General features: G+C 43.2%; 3 protein-coding genes across 5 annotated transcripts in view; 2 read left to right on the top strand and 1 right to left on the bottom strand.

The window, feature by feature from the left end:
• The window catches only part of UTP4 (UTP4 small subunit processome component), a 34,157-nt gene extending 22,897 nt beyond the window's left edge, over positions 1–11,260 (bottom strand). The window contains exons 1-4 of one of the 3 annotated variants that reach the window (XM_059044844.2): positions 10,932–11,260; positions 9,492–9,652; positions 7,176–7,367; positions 999–1,083 (exon numbers count right to left, since the gene is read on the bottom strand). In XM_059044844.2, coding sequence (XP_058900827.1) covers positions 999–1,083; positions 7,176–7,367; positions 9,492–9,650 — 436 coding nt within the window. In that variant the 5' untranslated portion in view covers positions 9,651–9,652; positions 10,932–11,260. Of the gene's footprint in view, positions 1–998; positions 1,084–7,175; positions 7,368–9,491; positions 9,653–10,606 lie in introns of all 3 variants that reach the window. The other 2 variants (XM_067018659.1, XM_067018658.1) reach the window with 2 other exon arrangements.
• On the top strand, positions 11,042–22,380 carry CHTF8 (chromosome transmission fidelity factor 8). Its single transcript, XM_067018662.1, has 5 exons — positions 11,042–11,136; positions 18,880–18,937; positions 19,205–19,322; positions 19,710–20,252; positions 21,885–22,380. Exons 2-4 carry the CDS (start codon positions 18,915–18,917, stop codon positions 19,932–19,934), a joined length of 366 nt encoding a protein of 121 aa, XP_066874763.1. The 5' UTR covers positions 11,042–11,136; positions 18,880–18,914; the 3' UTR covers positions 19,935–20,252; positions 21,885–22,380.
• DERPC (DERPC proline and glycine rich nuclear protein) lies at positions 19,931–21,961 on the top strand. The gene is made up of 2 exons (XM_059044869.2): positions 19,931–20,252; positions 21,885–21,961. The coding sequence occupies exons 1-2, from the start codon at positions 19,931–19,933 to the stop codon at positions 21,959–21,961; spliced, it is 399 nt and encodes a 132-aa protein (XP_058900852.1).
• Positions 22,381–22,564: the final 184 nt, after the last annotated feature.

Below are 22,564 nucleotides of genomic sequence, written 5' to 3'. Positions count from 1 at the left end.
TCTTTCACACTTAGCTAAATGCATGAAATTTCTACCAAGCATTATATCACCTTTGTAATTAAAAAAAGAACACCCAGGAGATATTAAAAACAAACAATACAGGGATCTGATTAGCAGAGGATAAATATTACTATTGGATACAGAGAACACATCAGACACTACTCTCTAGAAAAGGAGTCAGGGTGGGATACGGAGGGTGGGAGGGAGACGCAAGAGGGAGGAGATATGGGGATATACGTATATGTATAGCTGATTCACTTTGTTGTAAAACAGAAACTAACACACTATTGTAAGGCAATTATACTCCAATAAAGATGTTAAAAAAAAAAAGTGGATAATAGAAAAGGAGTCAGCAAACTATGGCCCAAAGGCCAAACTGGGGTCACTACCTGTTTTTGTAAATCAAGTTTTACCCGAACACAACCATGAGCATTTGTTAAGTATTATCTAGGGCGACTGTGGTGCTGTAATGACAAGAGTTGGCAGAGACTATATGGCCTGAAAAGCTTACAATATTTACTAGCTGGTGTCTTCACAGAAATAGTTTGCCAGCCTCTGTTTTGGATGTCAGTGCCAGTCAGTCCAGGTGGAACAGGGGCAATTGTTTATAAAATTCCCCCATTCAACTTGAATGTATTAGCAGAACTGAGAACCACAGCTCCTAAAGAAAAATCTGAGTTTTGAGACTTTATGCCCATTTGTTAAAACTTCACAGAAATAAGTGAGAACTAACAAATTGATTTACACAGAAACACTCGCTTTCCTATTTTGGATCGCTAGTTTCCTGTATTATTACTTAAACAGGCAATCATAGCTATGCTACACAATGGAGAGGACCTGAGCTAAGGATAGCATCTAGCACATACGCTGCACCCACAGAAAGTTAGCATCTAGCTAAAATATCACCTGGACCCATGGGAAAATATCCCATCCCCAGTGGCACAGAAATATAACTTCTTGTTAAGACTACTCACTGCTCCACCACAAATAACCCTTACTTTTCTGACGATCAAAATTTCTTTCAAACTGGATTTTGTCTGGGGTGATCTGAAATAGTTTCACAGATCCATCTTCACAGCCAACCTATTATGGAAAAGGGGGTAGAAAATAAAGAAAACATTTTTGTAGAACTAAATATATATATGTACAAATATATACACTTCCTCTTTCAAGCTAACACTTGTTCTGAAAGAGAAAAATAGTTTGTGAGAGGGAAAAAGTACTGGTAGCAAGAAACTGGTAGTGTGTTCCTGGCAGTCTTCATGTCCTAGCCAGAAAGCAGGCCAATTAGTGGCCCAATTCCTCAATAGGACGTGGAGGAAAAACAGGATTTCACAGCATGTCTCTGCTAGACACCCACGGCCTAAATAAAAGACCCATTAACTGTGTCACTGAAATGGAGATATGTCAAGATTTTACAAAATAGTACAACTTTTAAACTTTTTTTTTTTTTTTGTGGTACGCAGGCCTCTCACTGTTGTGGCCTCTCCCGCTGCGGACCACAGGCTCTGGACGCACAGGCTCAGCGGCCATGGCTCACGGGCTTAGCCACTCTGCAGCACGTGGGATCCTCCCGGACCGGGGCGTGAACCCGTGTCCCCCGCATCGGCAGGCGGACTACCAACCACTGCGCCACCAGGGAAGCCCACAAATTTTAAAAAAATCATAAATCCATCACAGAAAACTAAATCTCTGAAAGTACCCAGTCTAATGGTAATAATGGTGGGGGGAGTCTTTCCATTGTATATATGTACCACATTTTCTTTAATCATTCGTCTGTCGATGGATATTTAGGTTACTTCCATGACCTGGCTATTGTAAATAGAGCTGCAATGAACCCTGGGGTGCATGTGTCTTTTTGAATTATGGTTTTCTCTGGGTATATGCCCAGTAGTGGGATTGCTGGATCATATGGTAATTCTATTTTCCGTTTTTTAAGGAACCTCCATACTGTTCTCCATAGTGGCTGTATCAATTTACATTCCCACCAACAGTGCAAGAGGGTTCCCTTTTCTCCACACCCTCTCCAGCATTTGTTGTTTATAGATTTTTTTGATGATGCCCATTTTAACTGGTGTAAGGTGATACCTCATTGTAGTTTTGACTTGCATTTCTCTAATAATTAGTGATATTGAGCAACTTTCCATGTGCTTCTTGGCCATCTGTATGTCTTCTTTGGAGATGTGTCTATTTATGTCTTCTGCCCATTTTTGGATTGGGTTGTTTATTTTTTTAACATTGAGCTACATGAGCTGTTTATATATTTTGGAGATTAATCCTTTGTCCATTGATTCGTTTGCAAATATTTTCTCCCATTCTGAGGGTTGTCTTTTCATCTTGTTTATGGTTTCCTTTGCTGTGCAAAAACTTTGAAGTTTCATTAGGTCCCATTTGTTTATTTTTGTTTTTATTTCCATTACTCTAGGAGGTGGATCAAAAAAGATCTTGCTGTGATTTATGTCAAAGTGTTCTTCCTATGTTTTCCATTAAGAGTTTTATAGCGTCCAGTCTTACATACAGGTCTCTAATCCATTTTGAGTTTATTTTTGTGTATGGTGTTAGGGAGTGTTCTAATTTCACTCTTTTACATGTAGATGTCCAGTTTTCCCAGCACCACTTATTGAAGACACTGTCTCTCCATTGCATATCCTTGCCTCCCTTTGTCATAGATTAGTTGACCATAGGTGCGTGGGTTTATCTCTGGGCTTTCTATCTTGTTCCATTGATCTATGTTTCTGTTTTTGTGCCAATACCATATTGTCTTGATTACTGTAGCTTTATAGTATAGTCTGAAGTCAGGGAGTCTGATTCCTCCAGCTCCGTTTTTTTCCCTCAAGACTACTTTGGCTATTCGGGGTCTTTGTGTCTCCATACAAATTTTAAGATTTTTTGTTCTAGTTCTGTAAAAAATGCCATTGGTAATTCGATAGGGATTGCATTGAATCTGTAGATTGCTTTGGGTAGGAGAGTCATTTTCACGATATTGATTCTTCCAATCCAAGAACACAGTATATCTCTCCATCTGTTGGTATCATCTTTAATTTCTTTCATCAGTGTCTTATAGTTTTCTGCATAGAGGTCGTTTGTCTCCCAAGGTAGGTTTATTCCTAGGTATTTTATTCTTTGTTGCAATGGTTAAATGGGAGTGTTTCCTTAATTTCTCTTTCAAATTTTTCATCATTAGTGTATATGAATGCAAGAGATTTCTGTGCATTAATTTTGTATCCTGCAACTTTACCAAATTCATTGATTAGCTCTAGTAGTTTTCTGTTGGCATCTTTAGGATTCTCTATGTATAGTATCATGTCATCTGCAAACAGTGACAGTTTTACGTCTTCTTTTCCAATTTGTTCCTTTCATTTCTTTTTCTTCTCTGATTGCCGAGGCTAGGACTTGGAAAACTATGTTGAATAATAGTGGCAAGAGTGGACATCCTTGTCTTGTTCCTGATCTTACAGGAAATGCTTTCAGTTTTTCACCATTGAGAATGATGTTTGCTGTAGGTTTGTCGTATATGGCCTTTACTATGTTGAGGTAGGTTCCCTCTATTCCCACTTTCTGGAGAGTTTTTATCATAAATTGGTGTTGAATTTTGTCAAAGGCTTTTTCTGCATCTATTGAGATGATCATATGGTTTTTCTGCTTCAATTTGTTAATATGGTATATCACATTGATTGATTTGCATATATTGAAGAATCCTTGCATCCCTGGGATAAATCCCACTTGATCATGGTGTACAATCTTTTTAATGTGTTGTTGGATTCTGTTTGCTAGTATTTTGTTGAGGACTTTTGCATCTATGTTCATCAGTGATATTGGTCTGTAATTTTCTTTTTCTGTAGTACCTTTGTCTGGTTTTGGTATCAGGGTGATGGTGGCCTCATAGAATGAGTTTGGGAGTGTTCCTTCCTCTTCAATTTTTTGGAAGAGTTTGAGAAGGATGGGTGTTAGCTCTTCTCTAAATGTTTGACAGAATTCACCTGTGAAGCCATCTGGTCCTGGACTTTTGTTTGTTGGAAGATTTTTAGTCGCAGTTTCAATTTCATTACTTGTGATTAGTCTGTTCATATTTTCAATTTCTTCCTGGTTCAGTCTTGGAAGATTATACCTTTCTAAGAATTTGTCCATTTCTTCCAGGTTGTCCATTTTATTGGCATAGAGTTGCTTGTAGTAATCTCTTAGGATGCTTTGTATTTCTGTGGTGTCTGTTGTAACTTCTCATTTTTCATTTCTAATTTTATTGATTTGAGTCTTCTCCCTCTTTTTCCTCATGAGTCTGGTTAATGGTTTATCAATTTTGTTTATCTTCTCAAAGAACCAGCTTTTAGTTTTATTGATCTCTGCTATTGTTTTCTTTTTTTCTATTTCATTTATTTCTGCTCTGATCTTTATGATTTCTTTCCTAATGCTAACTTTGGGTTTTGTTTGTTCTTCTTTCTCTAGTTCCTTTAGGTGTAAGGTTAGATTGTTTATTTGAGATTTTTCTTGTTTCTTGAGGTAGGCTTGTATAGCTATAAACTTCCCTCTTAGAACTGTTTTTGCTGCATCCCATAGGTTTTGGATCGTCATGTTTTCATTGTCATTTGTTTCCAGGTGTTTTTTGATTTCCTCTTTGATTTCTTCAGTGATCTCTTGGTTATTTAGTAACATATTGTTTAGCCTCCATGTGTTTCTGTTTTTTTACATTTTTTCCCCTGTAATTCATTTCTAATCTCATAGTGTTGTGGTCAGAAAAGATGCTTGATATGATTTCAAGTTTCTTAAATTTACTGAGGCTTGACTTGTGACCCAAGATGTGATCTATCCTGGAGAATGTTCCATGCGCACTTGAGAAGAAAGTGTTATCTGCTGTTTTTGGATGGAACGTCCTATAAATATCAATTAAATCTATCTGGTCTATTATGTCATTTAAAGCTTGTTTCCTTATTTATTTTCATTTTGGATGATCTGTCCATTGGTGTAAGTGAGGTGTTAAAGTGTTACTGTCGATTTCCTCTTTTATAGCTGTTAGCAGTTGCCTTATGTATTGAGATGTTCCTATATTGGGTGCATATATAATTGTTATATTTTCTTCTTGGATTGATCCCTTGATCATTATGTAGTGTCCTTCCTTGTCTCTTGTAACGTTCTTTGTTTTAAAGTCTATTTTATCTGATATGAGTATTGCTACTCCAGCTTTCTTTTTTTCGTGTGCTAGGCGGGCCTCTCACTGTTGTGGCCTCTCCCGTTGCGGAGCACAGGCTCTGGACGTGCAGGCTCAGCAACCATGGCTCACGGGCCCAACCACTCTGCAGCACGTGGGATCTTCCTGGACTGAGGCACGAACCCGTGTCCCCTGCATCGGCAGGCGGATTCTCAAACACTGCGCCACCAGGGAAGCCCTCCAGCTTTCTTTTGATTTCTATTTGCATGGAATATCTTTTTCCATCCCCTCACTTTCAATCTGAATGTGTCCCTAGGTCTGAAGTGTAGACAGCACTTATAAACAGCATATATATGGGTCTTGTTTTTGTATCTATTCAGCAAGGCTGTGTCTTTTGGTTGGAGCATTTAATCCATTCAGGTTTAAGGTAATTATCGATATGTACGTTCCTATGACCATTTTCTTAATTGTTTTGGGTTTATTTTCGTAGGTCTCTTTCTTCGCTTGTGTTTCCCACTTAGAGAAGTTCCTTTAGCATTTGTTGTAGAGCTGGTTTGGTGGTGCTAAATTTTCTTAGCTTTTGCTTGTCTGTAAAGCTTTTGATTTCTCCATCGAATCTGAATGAGATCCTTGCTGGGTAGAGTAATCTTGGTTGTAGGTTCTTCCTTTTCATCACTTTAAGTATATCATGCCACTCCCTCCTGGCTTGTAGAGTTTCTGAGAAATCAGCTGTTAACCTTATGGGAGTTCCCTTGTATGTTATTTATCCTTTTTCCCTTGCTGCTTTTAATAATTTTTCTGTGTCTTTAATTTTGGCCAATTTAATTACTATGTGTCTTGGCGTGTTTCTCCTTGGGTTTATCCTGTATGGGACTCTTTGTGCTTCCTGAACTTGGGTGGCTATTTCCTTTCCCATGTTAGGGGATTTTTTGACTATAATCTCCAACTATTTTCTCTGTGGTCCTTTCTCTCTCTCTCTTCTCCTTCTGGGACCCCTATAACGTGAATGTTCTTGTGTTTAATGTTGTCCCAGAGGTCTGTTAGGCTGTCTTCATTTCTTTTCATCCTTTTTTCTTTATTCTGTTCCGCAGCCATGAATTCCACCATTCTGTCTTCCAGGTCACTTTTCTGTTCTTCTGCCTCAGTTATTCTGCTATTGATTCTTTCTAGTGTAGTTTTCATTTCAGTTATTGCATTGTTCATCTCTGTTTGTTTGTTCTTTAATTCTTTTAGGTCTTTCTTAAACGTTTCTTGCATCTTCTCGATCTTTGCCTCCATTCTTTTTCCGAGGTCCTGGATCATCTTTGCTATCATTATTCTGAATTCTTTTTCTGGAAGGTTGCCTATCTCCACTTCATTTAGTTGTTTTTCTTGGGTTTTATCTTGTTCCTTCATCTGGTACATAGCCCTCTGCCTTTTCATCTTGTCTCTTTCTATGAACGTGGTTTTTGTTCCACAGGCTGCAGGTTGTAGTCCTTCTTGCTTCTGCTGTCTGCCCTCTCAGGGGGTGAAGTCTTAAGTCTGTGCTCAAAAATTTTTTGAGAAACACTGTTAAAACATGGTTCTACAAGTTGACTTGTAGAAGGACCTATCAGAAGTTTTGATATACTAACGTGTGTTGTGAATCTACAGAAGGATTTAGTACGACGTATTTCTGAAACAAAATTTATCATAAAACACAAGGCACAACAAAACAAAAAACAGTTTCTTCATCTCCCAATTCCAAAGAACACAGTTTGGGAAATGCTGAACCAAACTGAACCGCTGGTTTCATAAATGAATCAATGAGGTCCAAAGTAGCAGCAGAAAGAGTGCCAAAGGACAAGGGATTTTTAAATCCCCAATAAGAACCCCATTCTTGTGTCTTGTATTGGAATCCAGATACAATTGCTTGCTTGGTTGCTGGAATCCAGCTCAGACTAGAGTTGCTACATGCTATAATATAATTTCACCTTCCTATGAACACAGGGAAGCAAGTTTAAATGGGCACAAGAGAAATTTTGGTTTGAATTACCAACAGTTGCTTACTGACCAAAAGTTGAGAGCCATTGGGGCTGGCAGCCATGCTCCAAATGGGTCCTCCAAAGGCATCCATAGCATACTTGATGTTTAACGCCTGCAAATCATACTCAATAATCTCTCCATTGAGTCCAGCACTAAACAGTCGCTGTCCGTTTGCCCAGCACAGAGCTTCTGTAGCCCGAGACTCATGACCTGGGAAAAACTACAGAAACACCATAACTTTTCAACCCACCATGAATTCATCAGCTGCTAGCACTGAGTGGTCACAGGCAAAAAGGTGAAAATCAAAATGCCTCTCTAGAAATAACTAGTGTGGGGTTTTACACTAACTGAAGATCATGTTACTGATATTTTCATTTTTTTCAGGTTCACATTTTAGTTACTTATACAGTCGCTTTTGTTTCCTTTACTAGGACTTGTTCTGCAAAACCTTTTCAGACAATAAAGTTTCAGACAATCCAGTTTGTATCTGATGTATCTAATTTTTAAAAAGCATCGCAATTACCTTGATTCAGTGATAATTTCAAAGGTGTACACATGTAAAAGTTATCAATATGTACAATTGGAATACATGTTGCTTACTGTGTGTCAATTTCACCAAGTAAAAGCTGTTTAAAAAATTAAAATAAACGAAGGCAGTTCACTCCAGCTTTTCATTCAAGTCTCAGATTTCTAAGTGTTATCTTAGCACTCAAAAAGCATTCATACTATCAAGGAATTTTATTCTTATATCTGCTTGATACAAAAGGGAATGACGAGGTATAATTTTTCCTATCTGAACTTGAAAAGGCAAAATATTAATTAAGTGGCTTGCCCAAAGGGCCAAAGTCAACGACATGAAGAGAATGTGGGTCTCTTTACTCCTAGGCACTACTCTTCACTCTCAGAGATACAATGTTTTCTTGTTCTGAGAGTGATCACCAGAGCTAAGCAATCTTCAATAGCAGGGAAGGGAACGTGGATAAAGTGGAAGACTAGACTGAATTAATTGTTTTTAAAAAAAAAGAAAACAGATGGGAAAGGAAAATAAGAGATACTAGGTAAATACCAGTTAACTTATTGATTCAACATGTATTAACTAAGCAGTGTCTTTGTACTAGGCACTTGCTAAATGTTGGGAATACAGTCATGAATATCACTGACAAGGTCCTTGTTTTCATAAAATTTGAAGTTCAGCAGGGAAGAAGACATTAAACAAATACATATGAACTATTATATAATTACAATTATCATAAATGACAAAAAAAATCACAGGATGCAACAAGCATGTACCACAGCACGTTTTTCATTCTATGGACTGCAACTCATTTGTGGTGACCAGCAATTTCTTAACTCCTATTAGTGCTTCAGGGATCAGCTCAGTAAGTCATCTCTTTCCAGGAATCCTAAACCCACCTCATCAGAGAAGGCACCTCTCCACTAAGATTCTATGCCTCTGCTTAGGTCTATCATAAAATTTGCCACACTGTTTGGAAACTGTATACTCATCTTTCCCCCACTGGATTTTGAACTCCTTGAAGGTAGGGTCTCTGACATTCATCTTAATGCCTTAATACTTGCCACTCAGTCATTTAGAAACATTTACAGAGTGCCTAAATTCCAAGTACTAAGCTGCTAGGCACTGCATTCATTCATTTTTCCTTCTATTCATTTATATCATGGTGCCTAGGGCATGTAAGGCACTCAGTAAATGTGAACTGAATTATTTTGTTGCACTTGAAATCAGTAATCACCGCCTTTGAAAAATATGCTGCTGTAACAGCCCTTTGCATACACCCAAACGGTACTTTACCTAATTTAAAATCTTTACTCCCAAATATAAGGCATATAAATCTACCTTCTCTCAGACAGATGAACTTAGGAATCCATCTTCCTGATATCACATCACCAAAATGTTTGATATTAAAATGTCTCATCATTTTTTCTGAATTGACAATGAAATGTGTACTGACACTTATAGCAGGAAATGCCACTTTACCAAAGTTACAATGGTGCAGAGACTGATATGAAGCAATGGTCTTGACAATTTCCCTTCTTATTGTGCCCAAAAGATCTAGCAAACCTCAGTTTCCAAATGACAGTGAGCACCACAATTCCTAGGTAGGATCTTTCTAACCAACATCACACACAGATCAAAACTCTAAGCGCATCGGTCAGACAAGAGATTGCAAATTTGTTATATGGTTCTAAACAACTCCAGAGAGAGTCGGGGAGAGTTATTTTCTTTTGATCTCTTTGAATACAAAAACATAGAAGATTTGGCAGAATTGAACTTAAGAAAAAAATTAACATCAAAAACACCAAATCAGGCTCCCAAATGACTTACTTTCTCCTGAAAGTAGTTTGCTGACAAATTATAAATTTCCACAGTGCCATCTGTTCGTGAAACAGCCAATCTGTTTGACTGGTTATTGTAAGCCACACAGCGGATCCCTGATGGAACATAATTAAAGAAACGTACTCGATGGACCTTAAATTCACCCATTCCTAGGGGGGCAAGAAAAGAATCATTGTTAAACAACAGTACGTCACACCTCATGTTTCTTATTACCACTATTCTAGGTGGAAGACTCCAACTATATCTCATCAACGTTCATTTCTATTTTTTTTTCTTTTTTTTTGGAGAAGGCCGCACCGGGCAGAATGTGGGATCTTAGTTCCCCAACCAGGGATGGAACCCGAGCCCCCTGCATTGGAAGTGCCTCTTCTTAACCACTGGACCGCCAGGGAAGTCCAACGGAGGTTCATTTCTAAATATCCAACTAATGATGCTTTCATGGCCCATACAGAATCTATCAGTCTCCAGAAGCTCAGGATTCTTCAGCAACAAAATTAAAAGATCAACACATACAGCATCACCCAGACTGCCAGCAATCCTGACAACTGCCTGAAGGAAGTGGTCCAGGAAAAGAGGGGTGAGAATTTAAAACGTGATCTTAGAGCAAAAGACTGAACATAACCTCATTCTCTAACTGGGAGTGCGCACTTGAACGGAGCCACATGGGGCTGATGGGATGTATTCGAGGCAGAACTAAGGTCTCCTTTGTATTTTGTGTGTGAGGTTTCTGGGGGTGGGGGTGGTGAAGAGGAGGATAGATACCACGACCACTCTAAAGAAGCAAGAAATGTGGACAGTCTAAAGGAGTCTCTCAAAGTCGGGTCCGCAGAACTCCTGTATCAAAATCACCTCGAAAAATGGTTTCAAAAATGCAGGATTCCGGGTCCTGTTCCACAGTTCCAGAATTCCAATCTTTTGGGGGCAGGGGGAGGGCTAGCAATCTGCATTTTGGCAAACACCTCTATCTCTACTGCATGCTAAGTCTGCAAATCACACACTCAACTACGGTACTGACGGTGGGGCTGATGGGGCAGGAAGAACCGAGAGCGTCTCAAGGGGAGGAAAGACAGGACTGGTCGGCATCTGTCAACTTCTCCCTCTACCTGCCGCTCCGTCGCCGCCAATATACGCACTCCACTCCGCTCTGGGTCGCCCCTTACTCGTCTCCTTTCAAGGTGAGGAACCTGCTCGCAGAGTAGGCGCGTTCGGCCGGGCCGGGCCGGGCCGGGCCGGGCTGAGTGCGTCCAAGGCGCGCGCGAGGGCTCCACCGCCCCTTCCCTCTCCGGGGATCTCCCGAGTAGCCCCCACCGGCCTCGGCACAAGAGAATCAGCAATCTCCGCCGGGCGCCGACGTGTAGCAGGCCTCACACGCTCGAACTCCCCACACCCCGTCCCATCCCCGCTCCCCACGCCCCTTCCCCAACTCACCAGCGGATGGGCTAGCCACTATCGGCGCTTGCCTTTCTCCGCCCCGGCCCCACGTGCGCGCGCGCTCGCGTGCTCTGCCCCGGAAGTGCTCGCGCCGCAAGGCCGGAAGTGCGCAGGCAGTGCTCGCGGCGGCGGCGACGGCGGCGGGAGGTTCGGTTGTCGCCCGTTGGCCGCGCGGCGCCGCGCTCGGCGGCCGCCATTGCAGGTCAGGCCGCGGGCAGGGAGCGCGGGAGGCCGCGGGGAGCGAGGGCCGAGCCGGGAATGGGGGCGAGGGTGCGAGGGAGCGGGAAGCTAGGGAGCTGGGGCCGGGCGGGGCACGCGGCTCGAGAAGAAGAATGGCGAGCCGAGGGGCGGGGAGTGGGGGAGCGGCGGGCGGGGGAGGGGAGGCCGGGAAGGGGGAGGGGAGCGGGGAGGGCTGTGCGGAGGTGGGGGGCGACCCAGAGGGGCCCCCTGGTAGGAGGGCCGGGAATTGTGGAGAAGGGAGCAATGTGGAGTCGGAAGGCGGAGGGAAAGAAGGGAGCGAGCAGGGCGGAGCGGGAGAAGGGCGGAAAGAGTGGCCGAGCGCAGGCGGAGGACGGAGAAGGGGGCGGCGCGGGCCGGAACCTCGAGGTATGTGCGGAAAGGGGCTCTTCCCTGGGTGGGGAGGGAACCCAGCACGGGATGCTTGCGAGAGTGGGGTAGGATTGGAACCCAGGAAGTAGCGGGAGCATCAGAAAGGGGACTTAGCGGGGGACAGGACTGTGAGGTTCCTTCGAGGGGACATTTTAAGTCGTGGGGGAGAGGCTGCTGGGAGCGGTAATTGGGAGGGTGGTTGGAAAGAAGAGACAGTCTGGAGAGTGATCCAGCTTCATTTGTGGGCGGAGTGAGAGACGAGAGAAGAGTGGGGTGGAGTCGGGTCCTGGAGGAGAGAAGTACTTAAGAATTGAGGGGGAAATAGGGAACGATTTGGAAAATGAGGGTGGTAGAGGAATAACGTTTAAAGACTAATCTTTGGGAGGAGGATGAACGGTTTGGAAAGAGTATTCCGGGGGTTGGGAGGTGGAGGAAGGCAGTTTAAAGAGTAGTTTCCTTGGGAGGTAGGAGAAAGGATTAAACAGCTTGGTGAACGGTCCTAGAGATAGTCTGGGGGTAATTGGGGGGTGGGGCGGATGGAGAAGTCCCTGAAAGTGGGCGGGACTAGAAATAGGAAGTGTTTGTAGCTGAAATTGAAGGGAGGGGAGGGGGTCGGGGAGGGGGTGGAGAAGATGGGGCTGGTGGGAGGGGGAATCCAGTACAGAAGGAGACCTCAAGTAGAGCTATAAAGGAAGGGGCTTTGGGGAAGATAGGGTGCCACAGCAGTAGGAGGAGGAAGGGTAGAAGGGGCCGCAGAGTAGCAGAAGATGGAGAAAACTGGAGTAACTCAGATCGACTGAAGCCATCTTTTCTACCCATTGTCTACAAATACCAGTAATTGATTCCCTCCTCATGGGAATCTTAAAATGTGATGGGAAAGTACCACATGTATGCATAGTGTCCACACACGTTTTTGAACCCACTCTTCACTAATGAAAAGTTTGGAAGCATTCAGTTCCACCTACTCTCCATGGCCCCTTTTTGGAGGAGAGCAAGCTTCTCATTTAGAAACTGGATTTTAGCACTTAATGACATAACATAAGCCTGTCAAGAGACAAGATCTTCCCTTTGAAACTTAGACTCTCCCCATCAGTCACAAAATCACAACACTGCTAATAAAAATAATGTATTGAGTTGTATATAAAAGTTCCTGAATTGTTCATTTGATGGAAAGACACACAGAGAAATAGTTATCATGCTTAGAGGAAAAAAAAGTTCCAGAACTTAATCCCTGAAGCAGATTGGTGAACCCTGACTGCCATATTTGAATTGTTCTCCTATTGTGTAAGCTTGATTTTATTCTGATAACATGCTGCTTTTATAGGATGTTTTAGTCCACTGTAAACATTAAAATAAGTACAGAGAGTAGTATAAAGTCACTCTATTGGACATGTACTAAGAAAATGCCTTGTTCCTCCAGGTAATCAGTAGCTTGACCCTAAAGGTTAACCATGTTAGGCACTGTGCTGAGGACTTTACATTCATAACTTTATTTAATGCTCACAGCCACCCTTTGAGATGGGTTCTCTTTTACGCTCAATTTATTGGTGGAGAAACTACAACATGAGATTAAATTACCCCCGTCATACGCAGGCTAGATAAATGGCAGAATCAGAATACAGGTCTGATTCAATTCTCACAGAATCCCTAAACACAAAGAGTAGTTTCTGGGACCGAATAAGAACTCAATAAATGTTGATTGTTGGCCCAGCAATTTGCAAACATTTTGTGTCATATATTTAATTTTTAAAAATAAAAATGAATTTTTTAAAATTAAGAATTGTAAAGTTAAAGCCTTTATTCCGTTTAAAAAGCAACAAAAAAAGAAAAGATGAAAGGGCCAATGTTTATTACAGCTAAACATTGTTTAGCTGTAATAAAATTTAATTATGTGTAGTTAGGTTAAACCGTTGAGTCAAATCCCTTTCAGTGAAAGCTGCATATTCTGTTTAATACAATACATACCATGCTTTCTTCAGCTACATTTTATTTTGGGGGCACTTAACCATCATGAGGATCATTGCTCATGATGTTCTCTGTAAGACCTTAGTAATAATAACAATTTAACAACTCAGAAACCAATGGATATGAAATTTTGTAGGAGATTAGATGAATCAGTGACAAAGAATGTGCTCTGTTCTTTTGACTTATTTTGCCTTACGCAGGCAGGCAGGAAACAGGTTTAGGCTGTAGTTTTGAATCCTGGAGGTAACCTTGAGTACATCTCTAGGGATTTCAGAAACCTAAATCTCGTCAGTTTGGATATGATGAAAAAGGCTCATTTGTTTTGAGCTGCCTACCCAACAGATGTCATAGTTACTTCGGTGGCAAGATATAACATCTTCCTCATAGGTGGTTTATTTGCCATCTTGTGGGAGATGTTATGAGAAAGGCTAATGTTTGTAAAGCAAGTTCCTGTACTGATGTCCTGCATGAGAAGGGGCTGTGTGAGAGGACTGCAGGACAGGCCGGATGGTGGAGGAGTTAGAATTCACATTCCCCGTCTACCACTTACTAGCTGTTCCCCCAGTTACTTAACCTTTAGCTTCTCTAAGCCTGTTTCCTCACTGTAAAATGGGAGTGATAGTACCTGCTGTATCATAGGATTGTTTTCAGGATGAAAGGAGAGAATCCAGATAAATGTTCAAAAAGGTATAGCTGTGTGGGAAATGAAGCTTTTTGTATTACAAAGATAATGCTCTGACTGAACTTTTCTTCCTAATTAAGAAATTGTGGTGGCACTTTGATTTTTCAGGTTTTTAATGACTTTCAAAATGACAGTTAAATAAGATGTATCCCAGATTTGGTCTGATTTCAGACCTTTTGAGTTTTGATTAGGGCTCCCATTGTGAGTGTTGGTTGATTCTGAGAATGTGGGTTCTTTTGCTGTTCTGTGGTTTGTTCAGGGGTCTTGAAGTCATCTGGACCACTGTCTTGAGAAACAACAGTGTCTTGACTTAACTCAGGATCTCCAAAGTAATTCCAGGTCTCAAGACCGGAGATGATCTGGGGCAACCTCAGATATTTCTAGAAATTCCTTAGAAAATATTTCTAGAAATCTTGAAGCCCCCCACAAAGGCTTTTTTTTCTTTAAGGGAAAAAAATAGTTAAAACATACAAAGTGCTTTTTAAAAAGTTTCATTTACATAGCTAAAGTCATTTGACTAAGTTAGGAATATAGAACTTACGTGTTTAGTTTGTTTAGCTATGTAAAGGCCCCCCAAAATTGAGTAGTAAAACATTTCCCCCTTTTATAAGGGGAGGGGTAGGGAGTCAAAATAATTCATTGCAGGGGAAAGGTGTTTGGTTTTTTCCACACCTTCCTATCTCTCCAAGTCTGTACTGTAGTTGTGGCTTGTGAGACTTTGCTCTGAAATATATTGAATTTAAACATCTTTTTGAAAAGTGGCATCAGTTCTTCCTGGCTGTACAGAAATGTGGAATTATTATTCTTCAACAAAGACCAGTTAGTTGGTCCTAGCTAAATCTGGGATTAAACTCAAGGCTGTTGAAAGTGAGGTGCTGGGCAATCTCTTCCAGTGACTCCTTTTAGTGTCATGATTTGATACGGTGCATTCATCAAACCATGCCTTCAGATATTGCTCTTGATAAAGCTGCAGTTTCTACACAAGCAATACCTTAGAACAAGCACTTAGAAATTGCTCTGCTTATTTTTAAATGTTGGAATGAGTTGAGACTGAAGACTTAGAAATCTTTTTGTTATACGGAAAATTTTAACCTTTAATGTTACTTGTTCTTACTAATAGGATTTGACTTGTATTATACTTCTTCACCTCCTTGTTTTCCTACTAACTTTTTCGGCCTACTTTCAAGGGGATGAGGACAGATTGTGCTGCATGTTCTCATTATCTTTTTCAGTCATCTCCACACTAAGTGAAATACATATTCCCTGTCACCTCCATCAGGTGTGTTCTCAGTGACGTACTCAGTATACATACCTACTCTTGAGAATAGTTGCCGAGAGCAAGGAGCAAGAAGAAGAAGAATCTGATTCAGCCAATGAGATATTTTAAGGTGCTGAAGTAGAATTTTAAAATTCACAAAAGGGATGCCTTCCCCTACATCACTTACTAACTTGGTAAATACACCCTTGTGTACATATATATAGCCATATCAGTGCACAGGTTCCTGTGAGCTAGCCTCTTGTAAGCTGGGTGTGAACTTCATTTGTATTCACATCTCTGACATCTCATTAGGTCTAGCACAAATTTTTAGGCCACAGAATTCTTATTTTTACACGAATTGCTAGATGTCTGCCAGTATCAATAGGTGTACTCAGGCAGGGCCTCCTACATAAGTGGATAGAGAGCTGTGTGTGCTCATTGAAGCACGGCGACAAGTATGGAGGTGCAGCTACTCTGACCCAGCTACCAGGCATCTGTTTTCCTTTATTCACTTAGGCCACCATTTTTTGTTTTTTTGTTTTTGTTTTTATTGGCCACGCCATGCAGCTTGCGGTATCTTAGTTCCCTGACCAGGGATTGAATCCAGGCCCACGCCAATGAAAGCGCCAGTGAAAGCGCAGAGTCCCAACCACTGGACCACCAGGGAATTCCCTTTAGGCCACTGTTTTGAATTCCTGTTCTGATAGGAGACTGTCGAGGAAATGGGGAATGCACTGAAAATATTCTACATCCCCTTTGCCTAAACAGTCTGCACATTCCTATCTCAAGCACGTGGTCAGAGGTCTTAAAGATTAATATCCTTCCCTGCCATGATTTTCCTAAAATTTGTATCTGTGTGAACACCCTATTGCTTCTCTGAAACCACCTGTATTTTACACTTATCAAGGAAAATATACTGTTTCATCAGTCATCGAAAGCTTATTTACAAGAACTCTTTCTCAATCTATATGTATTTATTAACCTTTAGAAACTTCACAACTTTAGTTTCAATTATTGAGCCTTTTTTGATTCATGGCTAAAACGTACCTGCCATTCTCTTAATTTTACTCAAAATTATAGTGTGGAGGGGCTTCCTTTGTGGCGCAGTGGTTGGGAGTCCGCCTGCCGATGTGGGGGACGCAGGTTCGTGCCCCGATCCGGGAGGATCCCACGTGCCGCGGAGCGGCTGGGCCCATGAGCCATGGCCTCTGAGCCTGCGCGTCCGGGGCCTGTGCTCCGCAGTGGGGGAGGCCACAGCGGTGAGAGGCCCGCGTACCACCAAAAAAAAAAAGAAAAATTATAGTGTGGAGATGTTGATTTATTTATCCCATTCTTTAAAAAATTAGCTATATGTTAGTCTTTAAAGCATTTCCACATTTAAAAAAAAATTATTTATTGGCTGCATCGGGTCTTCGTTGCTGCGCAGGCTTTCTCTAGTTGCAGTGCGTGGGGCCTACTCTTTGTTGCGGTGCGTGAGCTGCCTTGTTGCGGAGCATGGGCTCTAAGCGCGCAGGCTTCAGTAGTTGTGGCACGTGGGCTTCAGTAGTTGTGGCTTGCGGGCTCTAGAGTGCAGGCTTAGTAGTGGTAGCTCCTGGGCTTAGTTGCTTTGCGGCATGTGGGATCTTCCCAGACGAGGGCATGACCCCGTGTCCCCTGCATTGGCAGGCGGATTCTTAACCACTGCGCCATCAGGGAAGCCCTCCTCATATGTTTTATTTGGTCTTCATAATAGTTAAATGAGTCAGACAATCCAGGTTTTAGCTCCACGGTCATTAAGTGACTTGTGTATGATGACACTGAAAGAGTTCCACATGTACAGGCTGGAACCTGAATTTAGGCCTTCTAATTTTAAATTATTAGTCTCTCCTTCAAGAAACCTTGGCAGAATATTAAAAGTGCTTTTGATTGTTCTGTTGATCGTGGAGGTGGGGCCTTCTTATCTGTCAGAAGACCTTTGCCCTCCTGAGCCAGTGTACTACCTGTTGTCAAGTGGTACCACACCTGGTACTGCTACAGTAGGTCTGGCTTATTCAGACATGACTTCTTGATTCAGCTCTTGCTGAATGCATGTACGCAGTGCCTGCCTGATGCCTTCATGCCTTTTTATTCTCACTTGGTTTTCTTCTTTGAGAGGGTATTGATTATGAGTGTAAAGTTGGATGACCTAGGTTCTTGTGTTGGCTTTGCCACCTGCTAGCTGTGTGTGTACCACATAAAGCAAATGTATCCCTCAGTAACTTCATCTGCAAAATAAGGATAAGTCCCTATCTCAGAGTGGTTGAATGAGATACCACCCATGATATATATGCACAGCATCTGATTCATAGTAAAAATTGAATAAATATTAGCTGCTCTTTATATTTGAATTTGAAGTCCAGTGATTGACCGACCTCACGTTTCCAAAATGTGTTTGGTGCGCAAGAGTAAGAGGTTCTGCTGTCTTACAGGGCTGCTGTGAATATACTTTTCACTGGAGATCCAAAACAAAGATTAACATGTCAGTAAGGAAACCTGTTTAATTTTACGCAGGTGTTTGCTAATCGTGAGCAATTATAATTATAGCAGTTATAATTCCTGTTAACTTGCTGTTCTATAGTTGGTAAACACTGATCTGATAACCTTCCACTAGGCTCCCATCTATTCACTGGAAAGATTTGTACAGAAGCTATAGTTTAGATCCCCCATCCCTCAATCTCCCCATTAATCTATCCTTCTCAGGAGGACAAAGTACAAGAAGACAGTTGTTTCAGGCAAAAATGTCCCATTTTAACTCATTCTTGTAGAGTGCCGCAAACTTGCCACCAGGTGGTGCCATTGTATAAAACGAAAGTAGATTAAGCGTCAGGGTATCCTTAGTGTCTAAATGATGAAAGATGGGCAAAGGGTTTGATGAGAATCCCATCAGAAATCAGCTTACCGTTCAATATAGTTGTCTGGAAGACCTTTTCCGTTCTCTTGGCTTTTAGTTAAAAGAGATCATTTGAACCTTGAAATATAAGATAACCAAAGTGGCAGACATGAAGCTTATGTCATCACCAAAGGAAAAAGTAAAATCTGAAAGAATTCCTTAGTTTTTAGAACCATGCAGAATGGAAAATATAATATCCTTGAGAAAGGCAAGTTAGCATACTGGCCAAGAGTGTGGGCTCTGCAGTGTATGTCTTGGGTTCAGATCCTGGCTTGTAGACTAGTAGCTATGTGACCTTGAACATAGTTGTGATACCTATTAACTTTCCACACTGTACACTGTAGTTGACCCTTGGTGATCTGAAGCAATTTTGTATGTACAATATCAGTTTAAAAATTTTATATGTTATAGAGTTGTTAGGGGATTGAAATTAAATATGTCTAAAGCACTTAGAAAAGTGCCTAGCACACAGTGACAAATGTTAGCTATTATTATCCTAAAGAATTTTTTTTTTCCTCTACAGCTTGTTTTCAGTTGCTTTTTAAAGACGGGAAGCTCATGGTGCAGATCATTATTTCCAGGTGAGTACCTTTTGAGACTTTTTAAAATTTAGCTTGAATGATTAGGGCTATATAGGTTTGAAATTTCCCTGGAAGAATTGGGGTCCTTAGGTGCATCTTGCAAAAATCCTTGCATTTCAATTTCTAGTTCAGTGTCTAGCACTGCCCAGTTTCCCAAGAATTCGTGCTCAGCAAAGAGATCTCTTGGGCCTTGAATGGTGGTGTAGGACACTATTATTCATCCTTCACCCCTCCAAAATATTGTAACCGCCAGCCCTTTGCTTGCAGTGCTGGGGCTGGAGGCCTGGCAGAATGGGTGCTGATGGAGCTACAGGGGGAGATCGAGGCTCGCTACAGCACTGGATTAGCTGGAAACCTCCTGGGAGACCTACATTACACCACTGAGGTGAGGGGACTTTTCTTTCCCTGCCTGATGCTTCAGGAAAGCAAGCTACACCAAGGTGGTGCTCCCAGGACCCAGAGTGAGGACTGCCCTCAGGTTTGTTATTCAAGGTCTAGCTAAGCCATTGCTTATTCTCCCCACACCTCTGCAGTAGCAGGGAAATTTAGCTTTGGGGAATCTGGAAAGGTCACAGTTCTAAAAGTAGAAATTCTCTTACTTGGGGCTAGAAAGAGTAAAAAGGATATGAGGGTGGGTTTTCCTTTGTGGCTTCTCAGCAGTGGTTGAGGGAGTGGAGGTGCCAGCATTGCCTCCCAAGAGCATCTCTAGAAGGCACCTGAATGTTACGACCTTGCCCTGAACCTCAGGCATCTCATTCTTGTTCTGCCAAAGGGAATCCCTGTGCTGATCGTGGGGCATCATATCCTGTATGGGAAAATCATCCACCTGGAGAAACCCTTTGCCGTCCTTGTTAAACACACTCCCGGGGAGCAGGATTGTGATGATCTTGGCTGCAGGAGTGGCACCCAGTACCTGGTAACAGCACTCATCAAAAACAAGATCCTTTTCAAAACTCGCCCCAAGCCCATTATCACCAACGTCCCCAAGAAAGTATGAAAGAACCCCGGATTTTCCCTAGAGAGCGGCCAACTCCTTGGACTCGTGCTCCGCTGCCACCTCGAGGACGGATGGACAGTTCCCTGGGACCACAAGGGGGTCCTGCTTTAAACACAGGCCACCCTCTGGGTATGAACTCAGATCCCTTCCTTATGGCAACTGGCTCTCTTGGTGGAAATTTGGCCCCATTTCCAAGGAACCCGTCTCCTTTTCCAACTTCATCAGGCTCATTGGCTTCAAATCCAGCACCTTTCCCTGCTGGTGCTCGTGACCCAAGCATGGCTTCTTTTCCAAGAGGGATGAATCCCACTGGCACAGGTGCAGTTTCTTTCCCAAGGCCGGGTGGTCTCTTGGGCCCAAGCCCAGGGTCAGCTCTAAATCCTAGAGCAGGGGCTCTTCCAGGCCCAGGGCCTCTGTCTAACCCAAGGTTAGGGGGTCTCCCAGGGCCAGGTCCTATGTCCAACCCAAGGCCAAGTGGTCTTCTGGGAACAGGTCCTGACCCCAGAAGTGGTGGCCCCATGGGCCCTGGATCTGGACCCAACCTGAGAGCAGGTGTCCTGTTGACTTCTGGGAATGGTCCTCCCAATCCTAGACCCGTTGGCCTGGGCCCTGGACCAAGTCCCAATCTGAGATCGGGCTTTGTAGGTACAAACCCTGCCCCGAGGTCAGGTATGTTTCCAGGCCCTGGCCTTGGGCCCAACCCAAGGTCAAGTGGCCTGGGCCCAGGCCTTGGGCCTAACCCAAGGGCAGGTGGCCTGGCTCCAAGCCCTAATTTGGACACCAGAGCAGGTGGCCTCCTGGGCACAGGATCTGGTCTTAACTTAAGAATGGCTGGACCTCAAAGCCTAGATCTTGCGCCCATTCTAAGAGCAGCAGGTCTTTTAGGAGCAAATTCAGCTGCTTTCTCACAGTCTTCTGGAAACATGGGCACAAGCCCATCTTCCATGGCCAGAATACCTGGTCCCATAGGCCCAAACTCGGGTCCTGGCTCTCGGGGAATTGGCCTTCCAGGGCCAAATCCATCTCCCATGTCGAGGGCTCCTGGCCCCATTGGCCCTAATTCAGCTCATTTTTCAAGGCCCGCTGGCCCTATGGGAGTAAATGCTAATCCTTTTCCAAGGGGGACAGGTTCAGGGGGATTGAACCCAGCTGCTTTCTCTCAGTCTTCTAACACATTGGCTTCAAACCCAGTTAACTTCCAGAGGTCTGCTGGCCTCCAGGGCTCAAGTCCGGCAATTTTCCCAAGAGCCTCTGGGCCACTAGGCTCCAACCCAGCTAACTTTCCAAGGGCCACTGGTTTACAGGGTCCAAGTCCAGCTACCTTCCCAAGGTCTACTGGCCCATTAGGCCCTGGTCAGGTTACTTTCTCCAGGTCAGCTCCTGGGCCCCTAGGCTCTTCGCCAGCAGGCCCTGTGGGTATCAACCCAGCTCCTTTTGCAAGGCCAACTGGGACCCTGGGTCTAAACCCAGCTTCCTTTCCAAGGATGAATGGCCCTGTAAGCAAGACTTTGGTCCCATTTCCTAGAGTGGGGAGCCTCCCTGGCACAAACCCAGCTGCTTTCCCCAGACCAGGGGGTCCAATGGCTGCAATGTACCCAAATGGAATGTTACCCCCTTAAACACCATTTTCTCTCCAGGACCACCTTGGTTTCCAGGCACTGTGGTTCTGGGCAGGGGCTGTGTTTTAGGTGAAAGGGTAGATATGGAGCTACAGTCTGAAGTACATAGCTGGGGCTCGAGTTCAAATGAGCCTTTTTCCCCCCTCTGCGTCTATTCTTGACTGAAGGTGAAATGTTATCTGTGGGACATGGACTTTGGCAGGTGGGGATGGTCCCACCTTGCGAGAAGGAATCTCCAGCCTTCCAGAAGCCTGCTGTGCTTTTGTCCCACAGCTTTCTGCCCCTTGTTTCTTACTAGTTTCTTGAATTGTTCTTGTGGACTTTTCCTCAGGGATACATTGGCCTGCAGGTTCCAATTCATATGCGGTCCCCTGCTCACCACTGGAGAATCAGCTCACTGCTGTGTAGAAATGTTGCGTTGGTGAGCGGACCATGCTTCAGCAGCACTGACCTGGTCACCCTCTACTGCCATACCTTCCCCTGGGGGCTGGAACACAGAACAGGGAAGTGCAACCACTTCAGAGAGCCACCAAATTTCTGCTTGCCTGACCGGGCCTGCAGCTCCCTTCTCCTGGGACTGAATTAGCGGAAGCCAGGATCAAGGCTCCACTGCTCATCCTGCTCCCTCTCCACTGGTACACCCAATCAGAGAGCCTCAACATTAAACTGATGTGGATGGGGTTATGGGAATTGGGGTGGGGGTGGGGGGGATGAAGGGGAGAAATCACTGTGCTTCATTCAGCCTGATGTGAAAGGATGGTTGGTGTTTTCCTGCATTGTACCTTTTCTTACTGTTTCTTTAATAAATGGGACGAGAGGGCTATTGATTTCACTCCCTTTTTATTACCTGTTCCAAAGGGAAGGAAGTTTACCCACTGCTTTTCATTGTTTCAGCTTGGCCACAATCCTACATTACCTTCCAGATAATGACATTTTCAAGGAGGAAGCAAGCTTTGGTTTTTAGCCTTAGCTGGTTAACTGGGGCTCACTCACTGGCTCGTAATTTCACCA

This window comes from Kogia breviceps, chromosome 18 (assembly GCF_026419965.1).
Source record: "Kogia breviceps isolate mKogBre1 chromosome 18, mKogBre1 haplotype 1, whole genome shotgun sequence".
NCBI lineage: Eukaryota > Metazoa > Chordata > Mammalia > Artiodactyla > Physeteridae > Kogia > Kogia breviceps.
Note: the sequence above shows the minus strand (reverse complement) of the source record. Positions and strands in the feature narration are given on the sequence as shown.

Excerpts from the sequence above, each read along its gene's own strand:
- DERPC (XM_059044869.2), top strand. The coding sequence starts at position 19,931 with ATGAAAGAACCCCGGATTTTCCCTAGAGAGCGGCCAACTCCTTGGACT. Across the intron at positions 20,253-21,884 it reads GATGAATCCCACTGGCACAG|GGATACATTGGCCTGCAGGT; the intron begins GTGCAGTTTCTT and ends ACTTTTCCTCAG.
- CHTF8 (XM_067018662.1), top strand. The coding sequence starts at position 18,915 with ATGGTGCAGATCATTATTTCCAG. Across the intron at positions 18,938-19,204 it reads GTGCAGATCATTATTTCCAG|TGCTGGGGCTGGAGGCCTGG; the intron begins GTGAGTACCTTT and ends CTTTGCTTGCAG. Across the intron at positions 19,323-19,709 it reads ACCTACATTACACCACTGAG|GGAATCCCTGTGCTGATCGT; the intron begins GTGAGGGGACTT and ends GTTCTGCCAAAG.